General features: G+C 41.0%; 1 protein-coding gene across 2 annotated transcripts; it reads left to right on the forward strand.

Annotated features, from left to right (window-relative positions):
- Nucleotides 1-1,701: 1,701 nt before the first annotated feature.
- npdc1a (neural proliferation, differentiation and control, 1a) lies at nt 1,702-23,561 on the forward strand. Of its 2 annotated transcripts, none has more exons than XM_071466201.1 (9): nt 1,702-1,837; nt 12,746-12,901; nt 20,449-20,544; nt 20,882-21,115; nt 21,575-21,641; nt 21,793-21,883; nt 22,031-22,110; nt 22,275-22,374; nt 22,472-23,561. In XM_071466201.1, exons 1-9 carry the CDS (start codon nt 1,726-1,728, stop codon nt 22,541-22,543), a joined length of 1,008 nt encoding a protein of 335 aa, XP_071322302.1. In that variant the 5' UTR covers nt 1,702-1,725; the 3' UTR covers nt 22,544-23,561. The 2 variants fall into 2 exon arrangements, with proteins under 2 accessions (XP_071322302.1, XP_071322303.1); XM_071466202.1 differs by having other exon boundaries at nt 1,714-1,833; nt 12,742-12,901.
- The last annotated feature ends 2,427 nt before the right edge of the window (nt 23,562-25,988 follow it).

Consider the following 25,988-nt stretch of genomic DNA (forward strand, 5'->3'; position numbering starts at 1 on the left):
TATTCTGTCTTTTCCTATGACATATTCTTTCAGAGAGGAAATATGAGGATTAAATGTGTCCAAAAAGCAGAAAACCAAGCCTGTGTACTTGTATTTTGGTAAGATATGAGACAGACCTTGAAACCTTTTGTGCCAGATGGTAACAGCTGACACAGAATAGCACCATGACAACAGTGATGACATTACCGAGAATGACGGTGATGCTGACAAGATCAATGGGAAAACATTATACTGCAAAATTTCAAATGAGTCACATGCTGTAGTGTAGTATGTGTGAGAAGATGAAGCATTGGAAACATTTCTTAGTGTTTTAGGTTACTGGTGGTGATGTGGCACATTAAAATTCACCTTTACTGCCTTAAAATTCAATAACATCTGTTTTCCACAGGATAAATGAGTCATTTCATTTTCACAAAATTCATATTCAGTGTTGATGTATTCCACTTGGAAGAGTTAGCAACAAGCAAATGTGTGGTACTGGTAGATGGTTTAACTGATGCTGGCCAGCTAAATGTTTGTTTCTGCCCTGGTCACTGAATCTTGGCCTTTGTTTGGACATGGTCTTTCAGCTCAAAGCAAACAAACACCAGCTGCCTTTCACTATCTGGCCTGTGTTTGGTAAAGAATAATAAAGTTAATGGGCTGTACGGACAACAATAGAAAGAAATTATACATGATGTTTGTTCATTTGATGTGTATTCATACCTCTCAAAATTTGTCCCAAGGCATAATATTGCTGCACCTGCTCCATCCTGCCACACTGGCAAACCCTTGCTTTATTTGCTCATTATCTTTCTCCCTCTACCACCATCTTCATTAGGTTATTATTAACCCGTCTATGTTGCTTCATTAGGAAATGATTTTTAAAAAAAAAAAAAAATACATGAGTGATTGGTTGATAAACATGTAAATTCACCAACATCCAAATAAGATTGTGACTTTGTGTCAACACACGCCTCCCTCTCTCCAGCAGAGCTTAAACCACGCACACAAGCGCACTGAAACCGGTTTTTCGACGTCATCGCGTTACACGTAATTCTGCGTGGTGGCCCGTCGGTAAGATGCTGCCTTCAGGTGCTGCGGGGGGAAACTGTCATTACGGTAAAAGACATTTACATTTTTTGGAAATTTCCACTGGTGTTTTATTTGTCATGGTGTCAAAGTGGAGACTGTATATGAAAAAAACCTGAAGTTCAAATGCACATTTTAAATCATTGCACTATTTCGCTGACATTAATATTCACTGTCACATTTGCACGTTTGTCTTCGAAAGCAGTTTGACCCAAAAAAAAATTAAACACGCTCACACCAAAAAAAAAAAAAAAAAAAAAACAAAGTACAAAAACATCTTTCAATCGTTTATTGTTGTCAGATCATGGACAGATGTGATGCACATGTACACAGACTACCTTCAGGAGTTTACGAGGAGACCGTGAAGGTAGCAAGTGAGACGGACGCGCACTTGCAGGAGCGCACACGCCCCCTCCTTCCCTCCTGAAGCTCCGCTATCTTTAGCTCTGCCCCGGATTACAGTGCGCAGTGTGTGGACAGGCTGCTCCCGGTGTCACCTGCTCGGCTCACCGCTGCGTGTGTGTGTGTGTCGCTCCGAAGCTTTCGCTCGCATAGAAGAAAAACAAAAATAATAACCTAAAACAAAAGCAATGGGGGAATGACAACAGTCTCCGTCCCCGCCTGCGGTTCTCCGTCCCCGAGAAGACCCCGAGGATGCTGCTGCTCTCTAGCCCCCGGAGCGGACGCCAGCGCCGGGCCTCGCCGCTGTGGCTGCCGCTCGCCGCGGTCCTGCTCTGTGTCGTCTCTGTCGGTGCCGGCCTCCTTGGTAAATACACACCACACTAACACCGGCAGCAGACAAACCAATTATCCTCGATACCGTAAGCTCATTTTCTAACAACGCGTCTTTAAACAGACGGTGGGCAGGTGTCAGGCAGAAAGGCAGAGGCTCTCTACCTCAGGAGAACAGGCGCGACAGTTTTGTAGTAAATATAGCCGCTCTGGACAGGTTAAACAAGAAAGCAGGCCTATGTATGTGCCTTTCAAGGGGTGAGAAGAGCACAAGGAAAAGACAATAGTGAAAACAAAAAAAAATTCCTTCCTTGTCAGATTTCTCAGTGCATTTCCTCCTATGCACTGCTCTTGAAAAAGCTTTTTTATGTTGATAATGTAACACTGACCCAGCCCAAATGTAGTGAGATATGTAGATCTGGTATTTTTTTCATAATTTGGTCACTGATCTAGTCTTATTTTGACGAATGATGGTGATTCACCATAAATCCTCACAAAGTTACTGAGAGTCCATAATCACATTTTGAAAACAGGTCTGCTTGAATACTAAATCTGAGCAGCAGCCACACAATTCAGATATTGGAAAAAGGAGAAGTGCAAGCAACTGTTTATAATTTTTCTGTATATTTAAACTGTAACTGTATTTACATGAGCTGTAACTGAGCAAAACATTTCTGAAACAGGAAATTGTTAATTCACATTTTCTCAATTAAGTAAGCTAATTATAAGTAATTCATCTGGAGGCTGGAAAATGGTTTGAGTCTGTTTATGAGCATGTGTGTGTGTGTGTGTGTGTGTGTGTGTGTGTGTGTGTGTGTGTGTGTGTGTGTGTGTGTGTGTGTGTGTGTGTGTTATGGGTCCCTTCACAGTGATGGTTGCCGCTGATGTTCACAGTGGAGATAATCTGTGTCTCAGTTTTTAACACAGAAACCCTGTGGGAGAACCAACAGATGGACTATCACATGTAATCTTTAGCCTTTATCTGGGGAGAGAGAGAGAGAGAGAGAGAGAAAGAGAGAGAGAGAGAGAGAGAGAGAGACAAGCTCACTGAACATTTACTGCTTTGGTCTGGTCACAGATTTGTGTGAATTTATAGATGTCAATATATTTTTCCCATTAAACCCACCCATGCACTCATCTAGCAGTTCAGTCCATCGAAGTCTGTGCGTGAAATCAAAAGGGTGTGTAGCTGCACTGTTTTGCACAACAGAGAGGACAGAGAGGCTATGACGCTGTTTTTTCCCCAGTAGGGTAAATTTGAAAAGTCCAGTGGTTTTCCCCTTTCATCTCCTCACAGATCGAAATTCTACCAATGCAAATGTCATTATTTTCCTCGCTCAAGTGCAAAGGAAACAGAAGTGCAGGAGGAAGATGACCTAGAGAAGTTTTTCAAAAATCAGCATTTTGTACAAGCTGGAGACAGACGAAACTGTCCGTACACCGTAGTCTGTGACGTGGCTCTTGTTTTACATGCTCAGAAAAAAGTGGTCTCCTTGGCAGAAGTAGGATTTTTCCACAGTGATGGGGGTTGCGATATCGACACGACACCTGTTACACTTGAATGCAGCTTGTTCACAGCAGCGTGTGACAGTATGTCGGTACGTGGGCTATTGTTTATGTATGTTGTGTTGAAATCACAGGACGAGGCGGAATAACAGTTTTGTGTCAAGCCAATATGAGATGAGTAGGATTTATAGCACTGTTGTATAATGTGGCTGTACAGCGGTGCTACTGGGATCATATCTACGCCACCGGGCCGTAAGGGACTTTATTAAAGATCATTAATTACATTGGAGGCCTCCACAGAACATCAAAAAGCACATCCAGTATTGCAGTGAGTCAGCTTTCAGGGTGATTTTGCTGGATTGTGACAACAGCATGAAGTGCATAGCAATCAGGTGTCGACACATCATCATGTGTGAATACGCCAGAAAGCTGTCACAGAACATTGAGTTCTTGGGATGGAAGTAATCCAAAATCTCCATAAACCCAATTAATTACATAAACTACGTCTAGTCTGCTGGCCAAGATACAGAATTAATTATCTTAGCATGCAGAATTTGTTGTTTAACTCAGGTTCAGCGGGGGCATTTTGAATTAGTATCACCAGAAAAGTCACTTTTTTCCCTAAAAAAAAATCAAATTATTTGCATGGTCTTGCTTTTCTAATTTTAGCATTTCTCCGCAGACACATCATCTTCACTTCTCAATATTCTAATTCAGCCTGGTAATTGTTGTGCTGCCACGTTTAAATGCCAGGTTTGTCATTCACCAAGCCACACATAGAATTGGCGTCATTATTATTCAGAGAGCAGCTGCCTCCGGCCTTTTCCTCCACCAGGATTAAACTTTAACGATTCATATCTTCAGTGTCATGCTCTGTCATTCTTTTCTCATGCATACACGGCTACCGACCTTTTTTTTTTATTTTTTCCCTGCAGCCATCTGCGTTGTAGTGGGTGTTGAGAGCAGTGAAAACTTAGGTGGAACGACACCTGCACACTGCCAGGGGACAAACACACCACTGACTCCATGACCAGGTTCATATGTAATGATCCCTATCCTCATATGACTGGAGATGAAGTGTAGTCTGCATATATTAGTATGCAATTATGGGATGGATAATATTTTTCCTTTGGGTTCAAGAATAAATTTGATCCTTAAACTAATGAGAGCCATCAGATTGAAGTGGTGCTCTGTCCAGACCTGTCAATAATAATAATAATAATAACCTCTAAAAGCTTTTGATGGAAAATCACTAATGCTCTGTAGGTTGAACAGTTGAAAAGCTGCAGGGTTATGACCAGACTTCAGGAAACGCAGGTAGTGACGGTCTGGCTGGAATGAGGAACAAGACAGTGTTTACCCAAAGATAATGAAGAAGGGATTATTTTCCAAAACTCTAGACAGTGGACAGTGACGCAAATGATCACTGGTACTCGGCCAAATTAATATACTCTACTTACCCACATACATATACTTGCCTTCAGTTGTTTGACCTTGTTTTTTGATACGTATTGTGTGTGAACTCAGTGCTTCCAGGAAGTCATTTAGAAAAAGCAGTTTAATGCTAGCAAGTGGTCTGGTTTCAAATGGACTTGTGATATTGCCTGTGTGGTCTTTGAGGGGGTTTGACAACTGCTGTTTCACAAGCGAGAAAAAGGGAAAATTACCACCCAGTTAAACGGTGGTAACCATCACACTGAAATTACGTAACAGCCAGGAAAGACATATTGATTGGCCCCATTGTGGTCCCTGTTGTCTCAACTTCGAGGTCTGACAAAAAAAAAAAAAAGTCAGCCAAGGCTTTGCTGTGGTGGCTTCTCTTAGCGCAATATTTGGCTTCTTCATTTGAGAGCGCACTGTTGGCAAGCAGACCTCTCCAGGAAATTGGAGGACCGCAATTATCTAATCAACTTACAGATCACTAACAGAAATCTGATCAAACCGCAGTCATCACAGTTTTAGCTGGAATGAACACATTGCTCCTTCAGATTTAGTTTACAACAATAGTTTTTTTCGTCAAGCTCATTTTGTGATGAAAACGGCCCAATTTAAATTACTTGTTACTTATTCACTTATTTAATTTACTGTGTCAGCTTTTTTGCATGCCCAGGTTTGCATTTGTGTGTAGCCACATCCTTACTAAGAATGACAGCGTCTGTGCTATATAATCTAAGTAGAAGCATCACTGACGCTTCTTCCTTTGTGCTCATACCAAGTAATCTGTTTGATATCTAGTAAAAGGTAAATGAAGGTAAATGTGACCCAATTTGGCGAAGTAACTGTTTCAAGAAATACCCAGTCACTGAATCAGCTCTCAAAGGAAACTGAACAGTTGAACTACACTTTTGTAACAAGTGAATCAGCCAAAGACCAACAAACATGACGAACCTGAAAAAGAAAATGAGAAAAAAAAGCATCTTTTATTCGCCACCAACATGTTGCCATTGTATGAATCCCTTTAACCGTTGTTCTGTTTGCTGCGGGGTGTGCTGCTCTGCTCCACTCTAATTATAATGACACAGTAATTATCCCTTGTGTAATGGGTTAGACTCGCCATTGTCTGACATGACAGAAGTTACTGCAACAGAAAAGACAAGTGACAGACGCAGGGAGCGATAAGGCAGAAGAGACACGACAGCAGCACGAGGGGGGACGAACAAAGACTCCACCGACAAAGAAATTCTTTGACATTTTTTGTTTTGCTTCCTTTTCACCTTGACCTCTCTATACTCATGCAATCACTAGTATATTTCCTGCTTCAGCATTACGATGTGTCCGTCTATGTGTTGGTGCCTGCACATGTGTTTAACAGGTGCTATGTCATGCCCCATTTTCCGCCAACTGAGGCAAAAAAGTTTTACACGTAGGAGTCATTGCATCAGATTATGTGAGAACTGTAACACCTACCTGAAACTGATAAGGTACAAACTTTCCACAGAAGTCATCTGAATTAGGGTCATGGCTTTGTGATGCTGGTTTCTGAGAATTTAACTAACCTCGGTTGATGTTGCCATCGTTTCCACTATGTTGTTAAAGACTCAGAAAATCTGTCTTGTCGCCAAGGGGGTTTGTCGATTCTTGAAATCCCAAGTTCGATCTTTGTATGTGAGATTTTTCTGAGTAAACTTGAAGACTGATGTTAAATGTTATGTGTGGTCAGTAGTTACCTTACTGTAAGTGGTTCAATTAAGGCTGCATGATGTAATTAGAAAATTACAACTTGTACAAAAATGTTATTTTAAGTTAAAAATTAATATAGATGATAGCTGCTATGTTAACCGCCTTAAAAAAAATCCTCTGTCACTGTTGATGCTGATGTTCTGTTATCAACATATAATGGAAATGTTCTAGAAAATGAATTGAGGACTTGTTTTGAGATGAAATAAACACACAGGATTTTTTTGTCTAATACATTAAAAGAGCAAGCTGTAAAATCAAAGCAACTTCAACACTTCAAAATTTGATATAAACACAGGTCCACTGTGTTTTTATAGGAAAGCTTCAAAAGGCCATCGACTGTGTTTCCACCTAGATGGTGAATGACCAGAAGCCAAAAAGGATAGCGACCACTGAATAGTTGTAAAAAAGAAAATGAAAATGAAAATCTCATGGTTTCCAGGGTATATCATCATATGGCCTGATTCTAATTCCCAGCATGCAATGGCAGTGTTTGCCGTCTGATGCCAATGAAAACAAAGCTTCGGAAACAGGCTGCTTGGCATTTGTTTGATTTTGTCATTTGAGAGTGAGGCATGGTGGATAAACAGGAACATAGCAGCATGGCTACACAAAATATACACAAACGGGAACATAATACACGCACTTGATCCATGTGGAAATGAACACTGGCTGCGTATCAAGTGAAGAGCTCTTTAATGTTTCCACTTGATTTGGAGTGTTTGGCTTACTTCCTGTCTGCTATCAGAGGGTCAGGAAACACACACAATGGGAGGGTATGACCCTCCTGGCCTACCCATTTCCTACCTCCCCTCTAAACCTCTCACAGACACACACACTCATATACACACACACACACATAGACACGCACACACACACACACAATTAGGGAGTCTGTGACATTTGTTGTATTATATCTGTGGAGCTTCTTGAAGCAGCACAGGTTAACGGTGACATGAAACTGTGCACTTGCTTATGAACATGAAAGTGTTTGTGTGTGTGTGTGTGTGTGTGTGTGTGTGTGTGTGTGTGTGTGTGTGTGTGTGTGTGTGTGTGCGCCTGTGCCTGTGCCTGTGCCTGTGCCTGTGCCTGCATGCATGTGTCTGTAAGTGTAGGTGTTCACCAGGCTGTGTGAGAATGCCTCTGTTTGCCTCTCTGTTCTTCCTGGCAGAGATGTTGCTGAGCACACAGCCTGGCAACAGCAGCAGCAGATGGTTAGGAAAGTCATTTTTCTCTCGTTCCAAGGACTACTTTCTGAGTCCCTGAGTTGCATAATGATTTTTCACACCTCTACAGCCTTCACTGATACTAAACCACCTGATATACCGCAGTACCATGTCTGTTTCTCCGGTCTCCATCTCCCTGTCTGTCTCTTGTTGTCTGTGTCTCTTCCTCTGTCTCCTTGATTGAGCTGTCTAATTAGCGGCAGCACTGCGTGGGAGGCACGTTGATGCAAGGCCACGTCCTGTGGCGACTTCACATTCTCTTCTCTGGCTCCTTTGTTATTCTCCTGTATTGATTTGAGCTGCTTTGTCGCGTGATTATCATGATGAGTCTTTTATTGGTTCAGCCGTGTTTAGAAAAAGTGCTGTTATGTAAGTTTGGTTAAATAATACTAATAAAGCCTTCTTATACTTTAACCCAACTGGTTCAGCATAAACATATTAGAATTATAAGAAAAGGTTTACACAACAACAGCTGGTGAACGGTAATGAATGCAGTTTTAATTTGGCTGCAGCTCTTCTCTGATTCTCACTTTTTTGTACCATCTTTTTCTCACCGGCCCACACATTTAGAAATGAAGCACATGCACTGGGTTTGTGAGTGTGTTTGTGTTTGTATGGCCTCTAGTGTGTGAGGAGAATAATTATCTGCATTCATGTGACTGCAATAGGTTCCACCACATTAACTTCCCATGTGATGAATAACAGATGAAGTGCTGACCAGAGGTGTTGAGATTCGAGCTGCATTGTTATCATCAAGAGTGCAGTGCAGATATTTTAGAAAATAGAACACATCCTGATGGTTCCCTTTCATAACAGTGATTAAATCCCTCTTCTCATTTTGTCTTTGACGACAGCAATTCATTTATGTGGCTGGAATAGCAAATGTAAAATTGGATGTCTGTTTTTTTGCAGGATGTTATTCAGGGGTTGGGTTAAATACAGTAAGTGATTCAGCAATGCAAAGAGACTCTGGTGCTGTATGATCACTGGATGGCTGACATTTAAATGATAGCACATGTGAACATACTGTGTGTGTGCGTATGTTAAAAAGTGTGAGACTGAAGCCTTTCTTCATCTCATTTGTCCATAAATTAATTAATATGTGATAAATCCCTGCTTCTATACAAAAAAAAAAAATCCTTCAAACTGCAGCCTGACAAAGAGCTAGTTTGGTCTTGAAACGCTTTACTGTAATTAATTAATATGAGTATGAAACATGATTAAAGGAGTTACATCTAAGTTTTGCTATTGCTGCTTTACCAGCTGTTTACTTACAAGTCTAGAAGACTCTCCAGTGGTGGAGCGACAGTAGCCTGTAGCCTCTGTAGCCTCAAATTTGCCCTGATGACACAGAGCTGCTCAGAGGGCGTATTATAACTTCTTGTATTACAGGTTAAATATAGTGGGTGAAAATGTTGGACTCAGCATCTGGGCAAAATTTTACACTGTTTAAAGAATATTTAAGAGTCAGCTATGCTAGCCATTTGTAATTATTGGCTATATTAAAATCTTTTGACCAGATTACGGCACTGGACTCCAGCACGGCTAAAAATAAATATTTTCAGGGTAGTTTTTCTTCTTTTAGTTTGATTTAATCTTCTTTTAGTGCTGGTAATCATCACTTGGCGAATACGCCTGTGATTCCCAGCCCTGTAAACACGCACACAAACAAACACACAGGCTCTTCTCTGACAAATGTTACCCTTACGCCCTTACCTCATTGTGAGGATTAGCCAGCATGAGGTAAGGGCGTGGAGTTTGAGACGTGCATGGGTTGCTCTCTTTATGACATGAGTCGGTGCAGTCATCTGCAGCTGACCTTCACCTAGACGGCACTCGCTCCTGAAACACTTACCGGATCAAAGAGTCGTGAAAAATGGACGATGGAATGATTTGACAATGGGACTCATAGCTGAGGTGATGAGGATGACAGAAGACAGGCAGGGAGCGTGAGCTAATTAAGGGAGGAGGTTTAAAGGTTTTTATAATGAGCAGGAGACCTTATGCCTTTCGGTGTGCTTTAGGAGATACCAGCACGGTCCTGTGTTTTGAGCCTTGACTTTGTGTTATTTGAGCTGGCCTTGATTATAGGCTCTTGCTCTTCCCCTCACAATGACATTTACTAATGTTAGTGTTAAACCACTAACAGCCATGCAGAAGTCAACATAAAATCCAAATTAAATCAATAAAAAAATTGATATCAGAATAAACCAGAGTCTGCAGTTGTGGCAGTAAAAGGGACAGATTTGTGATGTATGTTGCGTGTGAGTGAATCTGTGTTTTATTGTTTTTTTTTTTCTCATCACATCTACATGCACATGCACACAAACATGTGCCTGAGAATTAATTCCCAGTGACACAAAGTGGACACAGTCATATGAAATACCACAAGGAGAGAACAAGCTATTTTCAAGTGACAGCTATATATCTCTCTAAGGTTAAAGGGTTGAAGGAAATGAATGAGAACATGTGAAAAGATCAGGCAAAGGTTTGATATTCTGAAGGGAAATGAAAAGGAAGGCACGTGGCAGGTAAAAATAGAAGCCACGACAACTGAGGGAGGAAACCGAGAGAAAATGATTAAGACAGAGAGCAGTGTTTGACGTAACCAGGAATGGGCGGGGGGGCTCGGCACATGACCACGTTGCAGTCAGAGGGATGTTGAATAATTTGGAAACGGGGCCGAGCAGGTGAGGCAGCATTTAAACTTGCAGGTGGCTGAGTTGTTGGTGGATCGTGGGTGCGGAGACGGCGCGTCGACAGTAAATAAGAACCAGCGATCAAAGGCGCTCAGGGAGTTGTCCACCCTCATGTTAGTTTTGTGACACTAAGTAAAACATTTGCTTTTCTACCCAACAATACAACAGCGAATACTCCATTTGCTGTCAGCCACAGATGTCTCACAAAAATTAGAAATGCTCATGACTTCCCATCTCCAGCCCCCCCCCACCACCACCCCCCCCACCCCACCCCACCACTCCCACCACCCTCACCTCCTTTCTGTATCTTTGACTCAAACAGACTACAAAAACAAAGCGTCTCAGGTTACACATGCGTCACTCACCGCTCTCTCCCTGAGGAGTCCGGCCAGTCAGTGACATAAGAAGATGTGGACGTGCGTGTCCATCTCCCTGTGGTGTAACTGTGATGTGTAGATTTGTTGAAATGTTTGTGTGTTTTCACAGGCGTGCATGTGTATTTGTTTTGCCACCTGTGGTGTTAGCACACTTGTGATGTTGTTAAACGTTTGAGATTTTCACCACTTTTCTTGTTGCTGATGTTGTTTTTTTAGTTCAACTGTAGTTTCAGTATCTCTGACAGGGAAGGTTTGACAGAAGTTTAGAACAGGTGTTATCAGCTTTATTGCAACAGGGATTGTGTTATAAAAAATGAAATTAGCAGTGGGGTTTCAGATATATGTGACCTTAAACAACAGAAATCAACAGATACATCAGAAATTGACCAAAAACTAAATCTGAGTGTAGGGGAGACAGAGGAACTGAGAGAGGAAGTTGTGGATTTTGTCAAATTGGAAAATAAGACAAAGCAGCAGTAGCATATGTGGACTCAAAACATCATAATATATATATATATATATGTATCCACATCCACATAAGTGCAAAGTTATGAGCCTTAGAAAGAGTCTTAGAAATGAACTGATTAGTCTCGATTTTATGTTTCAGTTTAATGCAAATTCTAAATGGCAAAAGTGTGAATAAAAATGTATTGATGGATGGATAATAATAAAGCATAAGTATGTGTACACAGTGTTCCTCCTCCAGCTGCTCTTCATCTCACCAACACTTCCTCTTTGCACATGTGCTCCTTGGAAAACACATCATTCCTGATATTACGGGCCTTGTTGCCATGGAGGTCATTGAGATTTCTCCTACAGCGATCTCCCGCCGTGTACTTCTCTCCTCTTATGTAGCAATTGAGAAAATGTTGGGGGGTAATGACTGCAGTCTGTTGCAAAACACACAAAAAAACCCCAAAGTTTTCGACATTTTTTTTTTTTTTTTTAATTGAATTTTGTAGAATCTAAACCTGAAATATTTAATACAATAAGCCTGTTTGTTCATCATTTAAAGACATTGAATCTCAAAATAATGCATCCAGAAAAAAGCGACAGCAATGGCATGACCCACCAAGCTCAAATCGTTTGATTCCTCTGTTTTTACAACGCTGATCTCTCACCTGTGGACTTGAACAACGCTGACAACGGTGACCCATTATCCCTACAAATACTGGGTTCCTCCACTTTCTTCCCACCTGCTACCACCTCCTGTCTATCATCACCCACTGTGCTGTTCACCTTTAGCTGGCCCGCTCTGCTGCATCCTCATTATCCGCTCTGGTAGCGTCCCCCGGTGCTCTACCTGCCCTCTGCTACCTAACAGACCTGCTGTGACCCACTTCTTTCTTTGTGGTGTACTCAAGCTGTGTATGTGTGGGCGTGTGTGTGTGTGCGTGTATATAAATATATATTTATATCTAGATACAGCGTCTGGGCTACGTTTTTGTGTCAAACTGGCAGTAATCAGGTCAAGGGATTATCTCACCTGATTGCGGGCAGATCTGTGTGCAGCTGTCGCTAACTCTTTACTTTGGTTTAACCTGACCTCCATTGCCAAACAGGTGGGGCTCACCACATTGTGAAATGCAGAGGATTATTCAAAATGTACTTCTCTTACTGCCCAAACATTCTTGTCATATCTGACAAACCCTGCCTTTGTGGAAGGCTTGATAAGGTTACAGCTGAAGCTAAACAACCTGTTTGAAAACTGTGACGTAACCGTTCTAGAGCAGAATGGAGCTGACACATCTGCTCATGCAAAGAGTGTCGGTTATAAAGTTGAAGCATCTCTTATTCTGAACATTTTTATAGTGCTTCATTCCTCACAAAAATCCTCATTTAACTGTCTCATAATAATAAAAATAGTAATAACAGCTCTTAGCATTCTTTCTGTTTCACAGCATTGTGGTTGGGACACTAATAAAACTATTGATGTCACTCTTTCTCGCCAACCCAGCCCCATCTGGCAGTAAATGCCCCCGCCATATAGACTGTGCCAAACAGGGACGCCACCTCTGCAAGCCCGGCTCCTCTCACTGTGGCCCCTGCATCTCCCCGTTGCGTGAGAATGAGGAAGGACGCTGTGTGGACAGGAGGAAGCACCATCAGCGTGGTATGAGGAAAAAAAAATGCTCACACACAAACACACTCATATGACTCTGTATACACACTCACTGTACACACAAGCTACCGCTGTTTCTTTTGAGCGCAAGAAACTGAGCTGATACACTCACAGTGACACTCGAAGTCATTTATTGTGTGTATATATACAGGTGATCACAAACTTGACATGTAAAGGTAATTTTATGTGAAATTAATGGAAGGACGTACAGTACCCTGCAGGGTCGTGTCTTAAAACGTCACGAAGAAACAGAAGAGGAAGGAGAATGGATTGACTTCTTTCTTTTATCTTTCACATCAGTGAATTTAGAGCTTTGATTTAGACAGACAACACTCTCAAATACAGTATTTACAAAATACATCAGACTGTCAGGGACAGAACGATGAAGTCCATCATCGCCCCTGATGTTTTCACAGTCAACACACCTTAATACGTAGCATTACTTCTGTTGGAACTGGAGATGACATGATTAGTTTAACCATCAGTTAGTTTTAGCTGTTGTACAAGCAGGTAATTATTTTGATAATGTATTAATTGTTTAAGTAAATTTTCAAGGTAGTTCTTGAGCAAAAATGTCAAATATTCTCTGGTTCCAGCTTCTCAAATATATTTCTTTGCAAATTGAATATCTTTGAGTTTTTAGTCGAAAGAAGATGCCACTCTGTGCTACAGGAAATTGTAATGGGTATTTTAGTCACTGCATGACTAGCCTGTTTGCTGAATGAAAATTTTACGACCTCCATATAATGAATATGGAGGTTATGCTTATTCTGATTGCAGCCTCAGTCCCAGTGAAATAACCTGCGCTGGGTTTAAATGACAGCTGAAACAACTCCCTCTCTCCAGTTATAATTGAATTATTAGAGTGAATGTTAAAGCACTGACTGACTCACTGTCATTCTTTCTCTGTTCCTTCACTCCACATTTGTTCTTTGTCAGAGCCTCTTCTCTGAGTTGATGTCTCTATCCTGCTGCCCAAATCTCTCTTCCTCTCCACCCTTTTCTCTCGATTGCCTATTGATTCTGTTCTTTCCCTCTCCTCCTCTATCAGTCTTAGCTTGATGTCTTTATTCCCTCTCCCCCTTTCAGTATCTCGTGTCTCTCGTTCTTTTTTTGTCCTGTTCTCTTCTCTCTACGACCTTGTTGTGGTCCTTGCTCTGCCTCCTTGTCTCGCATCATGGTGCAGTCTGATCCTCTGTGTTTTTTAATCCGCCCCTACCCCTGCTGTGTCTGCAACATACCCACACACGCACCACCCCCACACACTGCCAGCTTTAATCACTTAGATGACATGCATCTCTCTCTCTCCCTCTCTCTCTTGCCCTTCGTCTCCATCACTGAGTCGAATACCACTCAAAGATAGAGCCAAGCTGCGAAAATAGATCTTATTTTCTGATTTCCACGGCGTGGCATCGCACTGCTCGCACTTACACCATGTTTCAAGAAGGCGCTCCAGGAACTCGAGAGGGAAAAGGAAACATCTTGTGTATATATGAGTGCACTGGCTTGCCTCTGCACGAATGCGAGTGTACATGACTGTGTCTGTTGGTGGGCACGTGCGTGCTCTTGCAGGATTAATAATTAAGATGGGTCTGCAGCAGGAGAGGATACAGTACAAACTTGGCTCAAATTATTGGTGGCAGCACCAGAGAGGGAAGTAAACATGAGAAGGGGAAGAGTGTGAGGATGTGTCGGAGAGAAAGGTCACAAGTACAGAGGATTTTATTTTATTTTATTTATTTATTTATTTTTTGCAGTTCACTCATACTTTGGATTGTGCCTCTGTGCATTTTTCAATTTTAAGCTTAACGTGTGTGTGTGTGTGTGTGTGTGTGTGTGTGTGTGTGTGTGTGTGTGTGTGTGTGTGTGTGTGTGTGTGTGTGTGTGTGTGTGTGTGTGTGTGTGTGTGTGTGTGTGTGTGTGTGTGGTGTTGTGAATCCAGCAGATCATAGGCCACGGCTAAGCTCCCTAAAGTGGTTACATAAACCCCAGAGAGACCACAGTACACAGTGATCTGCATGGGAGTCTGACACTGACAGACACACACACATATATACGCACAAAATGCAGCACACATCAAACACAATGATGAGCTGCAGTCCAGCTGCTGACTTTGTTGTTTAGCAACATTACTAACTGCAAATTACACTTTAGAGGAAATATGGTGGCTGTGTTTTCAGGACTAAACATCTAGTTGTCGAAAATGTTAGTGTGCTTTTTGAGGCATGAGAAATGCACTGAATTTCTGTCACATGATGAGCCAGCATACCAAATGTCAGTTAACTCTGTCTCTCTCTCTCTTTTTCTTTTTATCTAACTCTCTCTCTCAGACACACACACACACACACACACACACACACACACACACACACACACACACATACACATATACACTCAAGCTCATAGCTAGTTTCCTTTACCTGGCTGTTCTTCCGATTTAGCTTCTAATTTCAGTCTTACAAAACCACGTCTCAAGCTGACTCACTGGCTCTGCAGCACGGTTTAGTGTTCAGCTTTCTACTGATCTATAGAATAATCATGATCATGTCATCAAACAATTACATTTTTTGAGAGAATTATAGATGCTGATATATTCTCAGCTCAGCAGCCCACAGTGCACAAGAGTGGCAGGATGTACTTATGTCCTTAGAATAGAGGAGACTGAAGGGCAGTCATGTTGATCCAGGATACTGCCGTCCTCTTCACCTACCTTGTCAGTCTCCTCCTGCTTTGCCTTTTCTGGCTGCCTGCAGCAAGTCGCATCAAATTCAGACTCCTGGAAGTACTGTGCATGAAGCTACTATAGATGCTCCCATAAGATTGCTTTACCTCATACTACCAGGCCATGGCTCAGCCTCCATGCTGCCTCTGCTAACTGATCTATTGAATAATCAGCCGTTAGTGTCTTGGTTGATTGCAACATTTTTTATTAGCCATATATTGTGGCCCAGAATATTACACTTTTACATTATTAAATGATTGTCACATCTCTGGAATCACATTAATAATAATAAATATACTTCTGTGCATTCATAACCACAAGATCATTAGTCCAGTTTGTGGATGACCAGTGCTCCCCTTTGAGTTGCAGGGTATATGTTAAGTCAGACAAAATTATTCGAGCTTATCCACAGTTGGAAGTGAAACACTGGATTTTTACATTATTTCTGGATTAAATTGATTTAATTGATTCATCAAAGAAATTGTGGGACGAAGGTTTTGCTCTATTAAATAAATATCAACGGCAGGGCCAGTGTTAAGCTCTGTCTTCCCTGTAACTTCATGGGCTTATCCTGACTGTGGGAGGTACTAACTCCACACTCTAGTCACGCCACGTATTTCACTGTAATATAAACTGATGCTCCTCTTTCTAATTTCCTCTCTGCTAAATCACACTCACAGTTATTATACCTTTGTGGCACTTGCACTTGATGATCTCTCCCTGAAATCATTTTGCCTGTATATCAGAGCAATTCAGAGTTACTGGTACTCACTGGAAATCACTCTGAATGGAGTCTTAAATTTCACATACTCAGGCCATGGAGGATGAGAGTGCACAGCAGGTGAACAAGCGAGGCAGGCAGCACTTTTTATTGTAAGTAGAACCTGCTTGTATTTGACATAGAGGCGTGCCATTGGTAAACATACACTATGCCTTGAAGCCATGTCCTTTGTTCAGAAGCAGCACAAACTAAGTATGTATCCTTTACTGCAGTTAAATTGTGTTTGTGCTAAAAGCAGAGTTGTTGCCCAGAGTTTATTTGGACTGTCTCTTTGGACTGTCTCCCTCTGTCCTCCTGTAGCTTTTTCTCTCTCCTACATCCACATCCACTTTGGTTTAGACATTTTTACATTACGTAATATACAACAGAGCAGTCAACAAAGTGACAACAGCAAAAAGACCAAGACACTCTGACAGCTGTTTTTATAGGGACGTGCAGTACGAACAAATATCCTGCAGCAGTTTACTTTGCTGGCATGAGATTAGATCACTAAACTGATGGAAAGCCAAACAACAAGTTGGTTAGTTCAGCAACAAATGAAACATAAACGTTGTTTCACAGCTTTTCATTTGAAATGAATTTCTTACCAGGCACACTGCATTTAACTGGTTGAAATGAATGGTACCACTTTCTGATAATGGTGTTGTTTTGTGTAAGTTACATTCATTTCTATACAGCTTTATGGTTGATGATGTCATTCCCAGCATTTATACAACTTCCACTATTTCACTTAGAAGATCTAATCAGTCAGATAGCTTCAGCGTAACATTTACTGTCAACTGTTTACAATTTTACACTTGTAAACAGTCATACATTGTAACTGTTAGTGTGTTTAATGTTGAGTAATTGTTGTTGTTGCAATATCAAATTGAATATATTTGTTTCACTTTGTTCACTTTGTCAGGTATATTCATTTTAATCTTAAACATTCATATTTTTATATTATGAATATTCATATTTATATATTTTAATAATTGTCAATTGAATTTATATCATATTCTAGAAATTAAGTGACAATTTGTTAATAAGCACATGACATTATCAACTGACCTAATGTCTAACAGCCAGAAAAAGAGTAAAACATTTACAGTATTTTATTGCAGTCTTTTTTCTCTCTCTTTGCTCCTTTGGTAAAGACAGGTGGGACTGTTTATTGAAGGGTAAAATATTGCTGTTCAGATTTCCCGTATTGGCTTAAAGCGGTGCATTCAGCTAGGACTGACTTTTTATAGCAGGTGGGAGGGTGACTCACTGCCAAAATGATGAGGTACACCACCCTTCCAACTTTAGATTTCACAGGCAAAATAGCATTTTAACTGGATGGCACTCCCTCAACAGACATGAGTCTCTGTTTAAAACTGTGACCTCTCTGGTTCCTGCCCTTTTTAACTGAACCATCTTGTCAACCGTTTCCTCCAAACACAGAAACTAGCACATGAATCAGAAAGATCTGAAACTGGCAGGCCCAGGAAATCTGGTTTCAGAGGATCTGAGAATGAACAGAGAATGAACAGACCACATGTAAGACTGACATGTAGCCTGTCTTCTACATATGCCATAAATTACCCACTAGAGGGCAGCACGACACACAGAACCTGTCCTTAGCCATACTCATAGATTATTGACTTATACTCAAAGTGAGGGAGTGGCATGAAAAAATCAAAAAGGGACATATCAAGTGGGTTTAGTAGTTTGGAAACAAGGGAGTATTTTGTTTCAGTATGACTGGTTGTTGGACAGAACATCCGTCAAACAATAAATCTTTAATTGATTGATCATTTAAGTAGTTTATCGAATACACCTTAAAGCATCCTAAATGCATGGTATTCCTCACTTAGATGATGATGATGATGATGATGATGATGATGATGGTTGTTGTTGTTGTTGTTGTTGTTGTTGTTGTTGTTGTTGTTGTTGTTGTTGTTGTTGGTTGAGGCCATATAAATACTAGTCATTAAGTGATTCCAATTTTCTGATCTAATCCCAAATGAAATGACCATAGACTGAAATACTAGATAATCTCCTTTCCAAATCTAATTAAAACAGATACTCAGATCCAAAAGTCTTTACGTTCTTCAGAGGTGAGGTTTAAACAAGAAGAAGGGGGGCAGGAAAGTAGTGTGTGTGTTCCTGCATGTGGGTTTGGGGGGGAAGAAATGTGAATGGTTTTTAAGTGGGAAAAGAGAGCAGCAACAGATGTGTGTGACCCACAATCCCTGTTGAGCTGTTTAGTGTTTGTTTGTTGTACCCGACTGCCCCCTGGGTGCCTCTCAAGAGGTTATGGGTCATTATCAAGCCAGTGACAAAACTCTCTTACACAAGGAGAGGTGTGCGTGCTTAGTCAGTGTGTGACAAACTACACACATACACACAATTGACACTCCTTTAGGTGAGTCATCAACTTTGGCCTTGTCGGGCTTTTTTCCTTAAGTAAATAAATAAATTCTCTTCTCGACCATTTTCAGCTGTTTCCCTGCAGATTTTAAATCGATCCACTCTTAAAAAACACCACCAGTAAATCTCTTCTCTTCTCTAAAATGCAAAGCTGTACTACCACACGCTCCTGCCAAGCACTCGGGCACAGTTGGAGCTCTCAGCCACCTGCAAAGTGCAGATGGTGCATCCCGCCTCCACAGACACCTGCTATGGAGTGCACTAAATGGCCATTAGTAGAGGGGGGTAAGAAAATAACAAAGCAGGCAGTGAAAGTGCTGGCATGTCATATCATACACATTAGCTCAGCCAGATGGCCAGCCTTCTGGAGTGAAAGTGACACTGTAATCATTAAAAGTGATGTGGATGGTCATAATAATTTGTAATAACACATTTGTTTAGATAAATTTACTGGCATCTGTCATTTATTTTTTTCACATTGGCACATATGACATCAATGTCACACAAATCAGCTGGACATATTGGCCCAGAATGCTGAACAAACGATCTCGGAGATGATCAAGCAACTTTTAGCTTCTTTGCAGTTTGAATACCTGTAGTTTGATATTTGATATATTGCAGCGTAACTTTACAGAGGGAAACAACACTTTGATCACCTCCATTAGCAGCGAGCTATGGGATCTATTGTAAACATAGCAACTCAAGCCCAGAGAGGCAAAGGTTTGGCTGATTGCTCCTGCCCCCCGTGGTGCTTCCTCCCCCCGGCCACACACACACTGTGTGTCTCCCTGGAGACCGCGACAGTACAGCAGGAATGTGGCTCGCTGTCTGGCCTTAAGGGCTGTTAACAACAGTTTAGTATTGTCTCCTTTTTTTTTTACCAGTCCACAAACAAACAAGACACATGGGCACACTCCCTGTCCATCACTTCAGAGACAAGGCCCTGAAAAACACATGTGAAGATTGGGAACAGGCCTGAACACAAGCCTAAACCAAGTGCATGTGTTCTGTCTCTCCCTCCCCTACACACAGCAATAGTTACACATTACCTACAGTCATGAAACCAACTAGATTTTCCAGCCTTAAGACTGGCAGCAAATTCATCTGCATCTTTTTTGATATTTTAATCGTGTAAATCATTTTTTAAGCAGAAATATCACAAATTACCTTGCTCCAGCTACGGTGTTGTGAGGATTTTCTGTTTGTGATCGTAAAATAAATAATCCTGGAAGTTTTTCACTGTTGTCTGATATTTCAGAAACCAAACGATTAATTGGCAGATGAACAAATAGAATATGATCATCAAAAGAAGGATTAGTTGCACCTCTCAAAGAAAAAAACACCACTTCCTTTCAGTATTCAGATTAATTGTAGATTGTGGCTAAATATTTGTTAATGTAGAAATCTCAGTAGGTGTGTTTCCCTGGTAACTCTGTATGTGATGTATATGAATTTGCTGTCAGTGATTTGTATGTTACGTGTATGAATGAAGTTGCCTTGTTTATTATAAGAGGCCTTCAGTGTCACTGTAAATGCTGCAGCGTTTTATGCACGCTGAATTTCCTGCTGTTTATCATTAGCTCATGCTTCAAGACTATCAAAGCCAAATGCTAATCAGTGAAACTTGTTTATCTTGTTAAGGACCATACTTCCCTGAGCTGGACGAAGAGATCGATTACCTTCAGTCTGTCATTGAAAAACAGGAAGTGTCAGAGATCAAATCACCTAAAAGGCCTGGTAAGAACCTGAGAACAAGCTTAAGACAAAAATATTTACGTATATAAATATAATATATATATATATATATATATATATATATATATATATATATATATATATATATATATATATATATATATATATATATATATATATATATATATATATATATATATATATATATATATATAATAATAGGTAAGCAAGAAACATGTCACTTCCGTGAGTTAAGATGTGTGTGTTTTACTTCAAGCCCTAACGCTGCCTTTCTTGTATAGGAAGTGTTTACTACTCTCCCTTCATGTAGCCTTTGATTATGACTCTTTCTTTCTTTATGTCTTTCTCACTCTCTCAGTTGCCGTCACCTCCCAGACAGATGCTAAAAAAAACAAGACAAATGCCTCCAGACACCAACAGAAAAGCGAGGCTCGTCCCTCATCTGACAGCGTGCATGCCTTCACTACAGCCCCTGGCCCTACAGGCACTGCCCACCCCAGCACACCGACCCCACAGCCCAGGGCCACTGGAGCTGCAGGCAAAGCTGGTCCTATAGTGGTTCCAGCACCCAGGGATGACAGAGTTATTGTCAGTGAGTATGACCCTATGCCCTCAACACAGTGACACAGCAAAATGTAAGAGACTAGAAGGCTTTATTACACTCAGAAAGTGAAAGCCTGATGGTGGGGAATTCAGTACTGATTTAAACTGATGACGGATACAAATTAAATGTAATTACATGTTGTTAAAAAATGTGGGTGTCCACTACCTGGATGTTCTCAAGCAAGATTTCACTGCTTATGTTTTCTAATTGTCCCAACAGAGCAGTTAATCCTTAACATCCCAGGGTGTTTATTGCTTTTATGTTGCTTATCGTTTTACTCACCATGACGATAACTACTCATGATGAGCAAATGACTTAAAATATAATTATATTCAGCAGTCATGATACATTTCCCAGTAGGGTTAATCACTCATTATTGCTATTACTGGTTAACCTTCTGTATTCCCCTTTTTTTTTTTACCCTCTCTCTTTTGTATCAATGTGCAGTCATAATCTCGCTGTGCGTCACGGTGGGCACTGTGGCAGTAATCCTGGCAACTGTCTGTTTCATCAAGTAAGTCTGAACTCATAAAGTTTATAGTAAGGCAAGAGGAAGCTAGATTTTGTCTACAATACCCTAGACCAATCTTAGTTTGTTGTGTAATTGTTAATTGTATAGATTAATTAACACTAATAAGTTAATAAACCCCCCTACACACACACAGGTTGCAGAAAGAATCGCATCTGGCTCAGAAAGTGGATTACCCTGCTTTCAGAGAGGCGGGTGTGTCTGCTACCGCAGCCACTGGTACCTCGGTAAGATCACAGTTCCTCCTTCACTGTACCACTATTGTTAGAGCTTGCCTTAGTTTCACACCTCTTCATCTGCAGTAACCACAAGGTCTATGACTTAGACTTCTACATGTCATTGTATCATTAACACAACGGCTGTCTTGCCTCCAGATGGGAGATAAGACTCTGGCCCAAAACGCCCAAATGTATCACTATCAACATCAGAAACAACAGATGCTGTCAATGGGAAAGTATGTTTCCTTTCCCCTGTTTTTCTTCACACTTACTGCTACACCCTCATGTTCCCTTTTTTTTTCTGGCCCTTATGTCTTGATGCATTTTTTAAAATGTCAACCACATCCTCTGACCTTGTAACCTCTCCGTCTTAACTTGAATGTCTTTTTCTCCCCATCAGTCATAAACCTGAACAGAAAGTCCTCGACAACGAGGTCACATCAGATGAGGAAGAGGTGGGAGGAGATTTTACAGTATATGAGTGCCCCGGACTTGCACCGGTGGGTAGATACTCACACTCGCACACATGCATGCACAAAACTTATCTTTTCCAATGTTTGTTTTATGACCGAGAATCCTTTTTTCCCTCCTTAACAGACTGGAGAGATGGAAGTAAAGAACCCTCTGTTTGACGACTCAACGCTACATTATCAGGGGAATCACAAATGAATGCTGAACACTTCATCCACACATATGCACACTTAGACAAACACACACATGCAGGCGTACAAGCCATTTCTCTGTAAGATACTGCTTGATCCTGGCAGAGGGTGTGGTAATAAAATTGATTATTTTCTCGTAAGCCCTTTACTATATCTGCCCCAGCTCGGCTTTTAATACTACAAATGTTTGTTGGGTTCCTTTTTAATTTATTTGTCTTACTGTTTTGGAGCATCCCTGTCCTTTAATATATGGTTTCCATAGTCCTCCTAGGTTTGTCTCTATAGGTGTTTGTCCCGTTTAAATGTTAAAGTCTGAGTTAAGCTAATTTTCTCCTCACATCCCTTTGTTATTTTTCCTTTATTCCTGCAGCTATTTCCAAAGAATGTGATACAATATCAGACATGTGGACAACACACACACATACATAAGTTGAGAAACAGGTGCCCTCCCTTGCATTTTGTCATGCCTAGCTAGTGGCTAAACCACATTCCCAACAGATACACAGGAAATATGTAAAATCAGACCTCTGATACCTCTGTAAAAACTCCCTAACACAACACAGGGTTTAGCATTGAAAATGTTACCAGTGGTGTTCCTAATTTTATGTCTTGTCATATAAGCTGCACATAAAGATTTTAAGATTATAGAATATAAATATATATCTGGAAATGAAGTACTCGATAAAGTCTGTTTGCATGGTTTACTGTACTGTGTTTGAATCATGGCAATGCTTTGATGAGTTATTCTGCCTCCTGTATGTATGCATCCTGTTGATGGAGGAGGAATGTACAGTAAAAGTGACTTCTTAGCACTTGAATGAAATTTTGGAGACAAACTATACCGATGGATGTGTAGGTGGTAAATATCACTATCTTGTATCGTCCCTCTTTCTTCTCTGTCCTCTTGTCAGTCCCAAGTTAACCTCGTGCTGCAAAATGTACATACAAAGCGTGAAAGTGTTCACCTTTTATAGATATTTGTACATGCAGACCAAGGAATTAAAACTTTTTACCACATGTGAAAATGACTTTGTTTTGCCTTTCTTTGTGTGGTTTCCATGGTATGCATCCAATAGACTCAAAAGATTTGTTTTGGACATTTTATGCCTTCATTAGATAGTGATGATGAAGAAATGACAAGAAATAAGGGAGAAGGATGTAAAGCTCCCTGGCCAGATTCAACTGAGAGACTCTGAGGTTTAAAACTCAAGTTACAATAAAGCAACAAGCAAAAATGAAACAAAAAAACAGGAGAAAGAAGGGGCTTTACATTGTTCAACCCACAGAATACTTACAGGAAAGCAGACGGTATAAAGGAACCAAAGATTTAAATATATATATATCTAGTCTTGCTCAGTTGGCAAGACTATATATACTTTTTCCGTGACAGAAACTTGCTTCACCGTGCAGTGACACACGTGCTGCTGCCTCTCTGCCTCAAGGTGTTGCTGACTTTCTGTGTGGCTTTTGGTGTCTGTTTAACCTTAAGGGCACAAATGACGATACTTGGAAAGGGTGTGTGTGTGTGTTGGGGGTAGGGGCAGAGAGAAAGCTTGTATGTACCTTTATCTGGGTGTTGTATGTGTGGTTATATGTCTGCATGTGTTGGGGAGGGGATAAGTCAGTCTCCTGTCCCCATTGAGCCACATGCCAAGGGCCATTAAAGCCCTTTGTGCCGCTGCACAGTGGAAGGAAGGCAGCCATTGGCCCTCGGATGAAGACCTGAGTGGGTGGAGGGTCTGTGAAGGTGGGAGTCAAAGGCAGGGCCATTAGGAAGAAAATCAAAAAGCCATCAGACTTGTTTGTGGGAGACGATTGTGCTGCTCAACAGGAGGGGCGGTATTTAGATTCCAGTGACGTTTTCAATCAGTAACTTTTGACTGAGATTTTTGCCCATGATGTCTAAGGTTCATGATGTCTGAGGTTCATTTCTCATGTTTCTTTTCTTGGAAAAAAAAAAAAAGAAACATTTTTCATGTTTCTTTTTTTTTTTTGAATTAAAAAAACCCCACAATTAAGCGATAAAACAACCTTTCAGTTGTGTTCTGGGGGAAGGTGAATTAAACTATAGAGCTGTTATTTTATGAGCTATTACATTTACATTCTTATGACCTTCTCAGAAGCGCTTTTCTTGCAACCACATGAACCGCTGTATGAAACTGTCTCGTCCTGAGGTGACAAGTGCAGTTAAACCAATGTGTAATTTTCAGAAGTGCTTGTATAGACATGACCAAACCCATACATCCTCAAATGAAAGATGATGCTATATGCTGCTATAAACAGCAGTTGGGGGATTTTTGAACATACACAATTGTTGTAACCATTATTTTCTACATTTAGGACAGGATGGGACAGCAGCATTTTTACAGCAGGGCCAACTGCCCATAAAATAATAACGTTAACAACACATCTCAATAACACACACACACATATATCACCAGTATAACTTTCCATTAAATCTACATGGGCAACATTAAAGGTTAAAGGAAGAGCAAGTGAAAACAACTAAAGCCTGATACTTTGGGGGTTGTTTTGGTCAAACTGTTAGAGGTAGTTTTCTCTTCACTGGCGTGACTGGTTGGGGTGTGCAGCACATTCACGCTGCTTTACCAACAGGCTTTCTTTTATCTCAAACTTTCCTCCTTTCTCTGCTCGACTGGACCTGCCCTGTGAGTAGCGAGCAGACCTCTGAGGTGTCTTGAAGAGGCCACTTAAAAAGAACTAAAGACAAGATCTGAGACATCTGGGGAGGGGGTTTCAACCAAATCCCTAGATACTCCCCTCACACATCTCCTCCTCACTGTATCGAGCTATTCAAGACCCCCCCCCCCCCTCTCCCTGGACACCCTGAGAGCACTGTGCTCTGAAGCCCTGCCTTAAGTCTACCATCTCTCTTGCTGTCAGTCTTTTGCATGACAATCGTACTCCCAAGTCCATGGCCCAGGACAATGCTTGTATAGTTAGGGTTTGATGTCTTTTAAGCTATTGAGCAAGCTCTCGTGGTCTCCACAAGGTTTCCTCATCCTGGACCTTCATGGCTTTATATCTGTGAGGGCAGAGAGAGTACTGATATGCTGCTTATAGTGAATGGAGAAATAATATTTGAGGTTCAGAAGAAGAAATTCAGTCCAACTGCAGTTCTCAGTCTGGGACTATGGGCCCCCAAGAAGACCATGGGATAAGATGGAGGTGCAAGATAATTCTATGTTTCTGCTTGACATCTTCATTGTCATATTATCTGGTGTTTTTCCATTCCACTTCTTACATGTATATACAGTTTAGGCCTCTAAACCCCCCCCCCCCCCCCCCCCCCCACCCCCCATATGTAATTTAACAGCACAATGTGCAAAAGTGAAAGTGATCCCTCAATCAAATTATTCACCAGTCAGGAGCCACTCCATTATAAGGGGCCAGGAGGCAAAAATTGAGAAACTTTGAAACTTACAAGCTAC

The sequence above is a fragment of the Trachinotus anak genome, unplaced genomic scaffold (genome assembly GCF_046630095.1).
Source record: "Trachinotus anak isolate AG129_WGS33_773 ecotype Australia unplaced genomic scaffold, CSIRO_AGI_Tana_v1 ptg000028l, whole genome shotgun sequence".
Taxonomy (NCBI): Eukaryota; Metazoa; Chordata; class Actinopteri; order Carangiformes; family Carangidae; genus Trachinotus; species Trachinotus anak.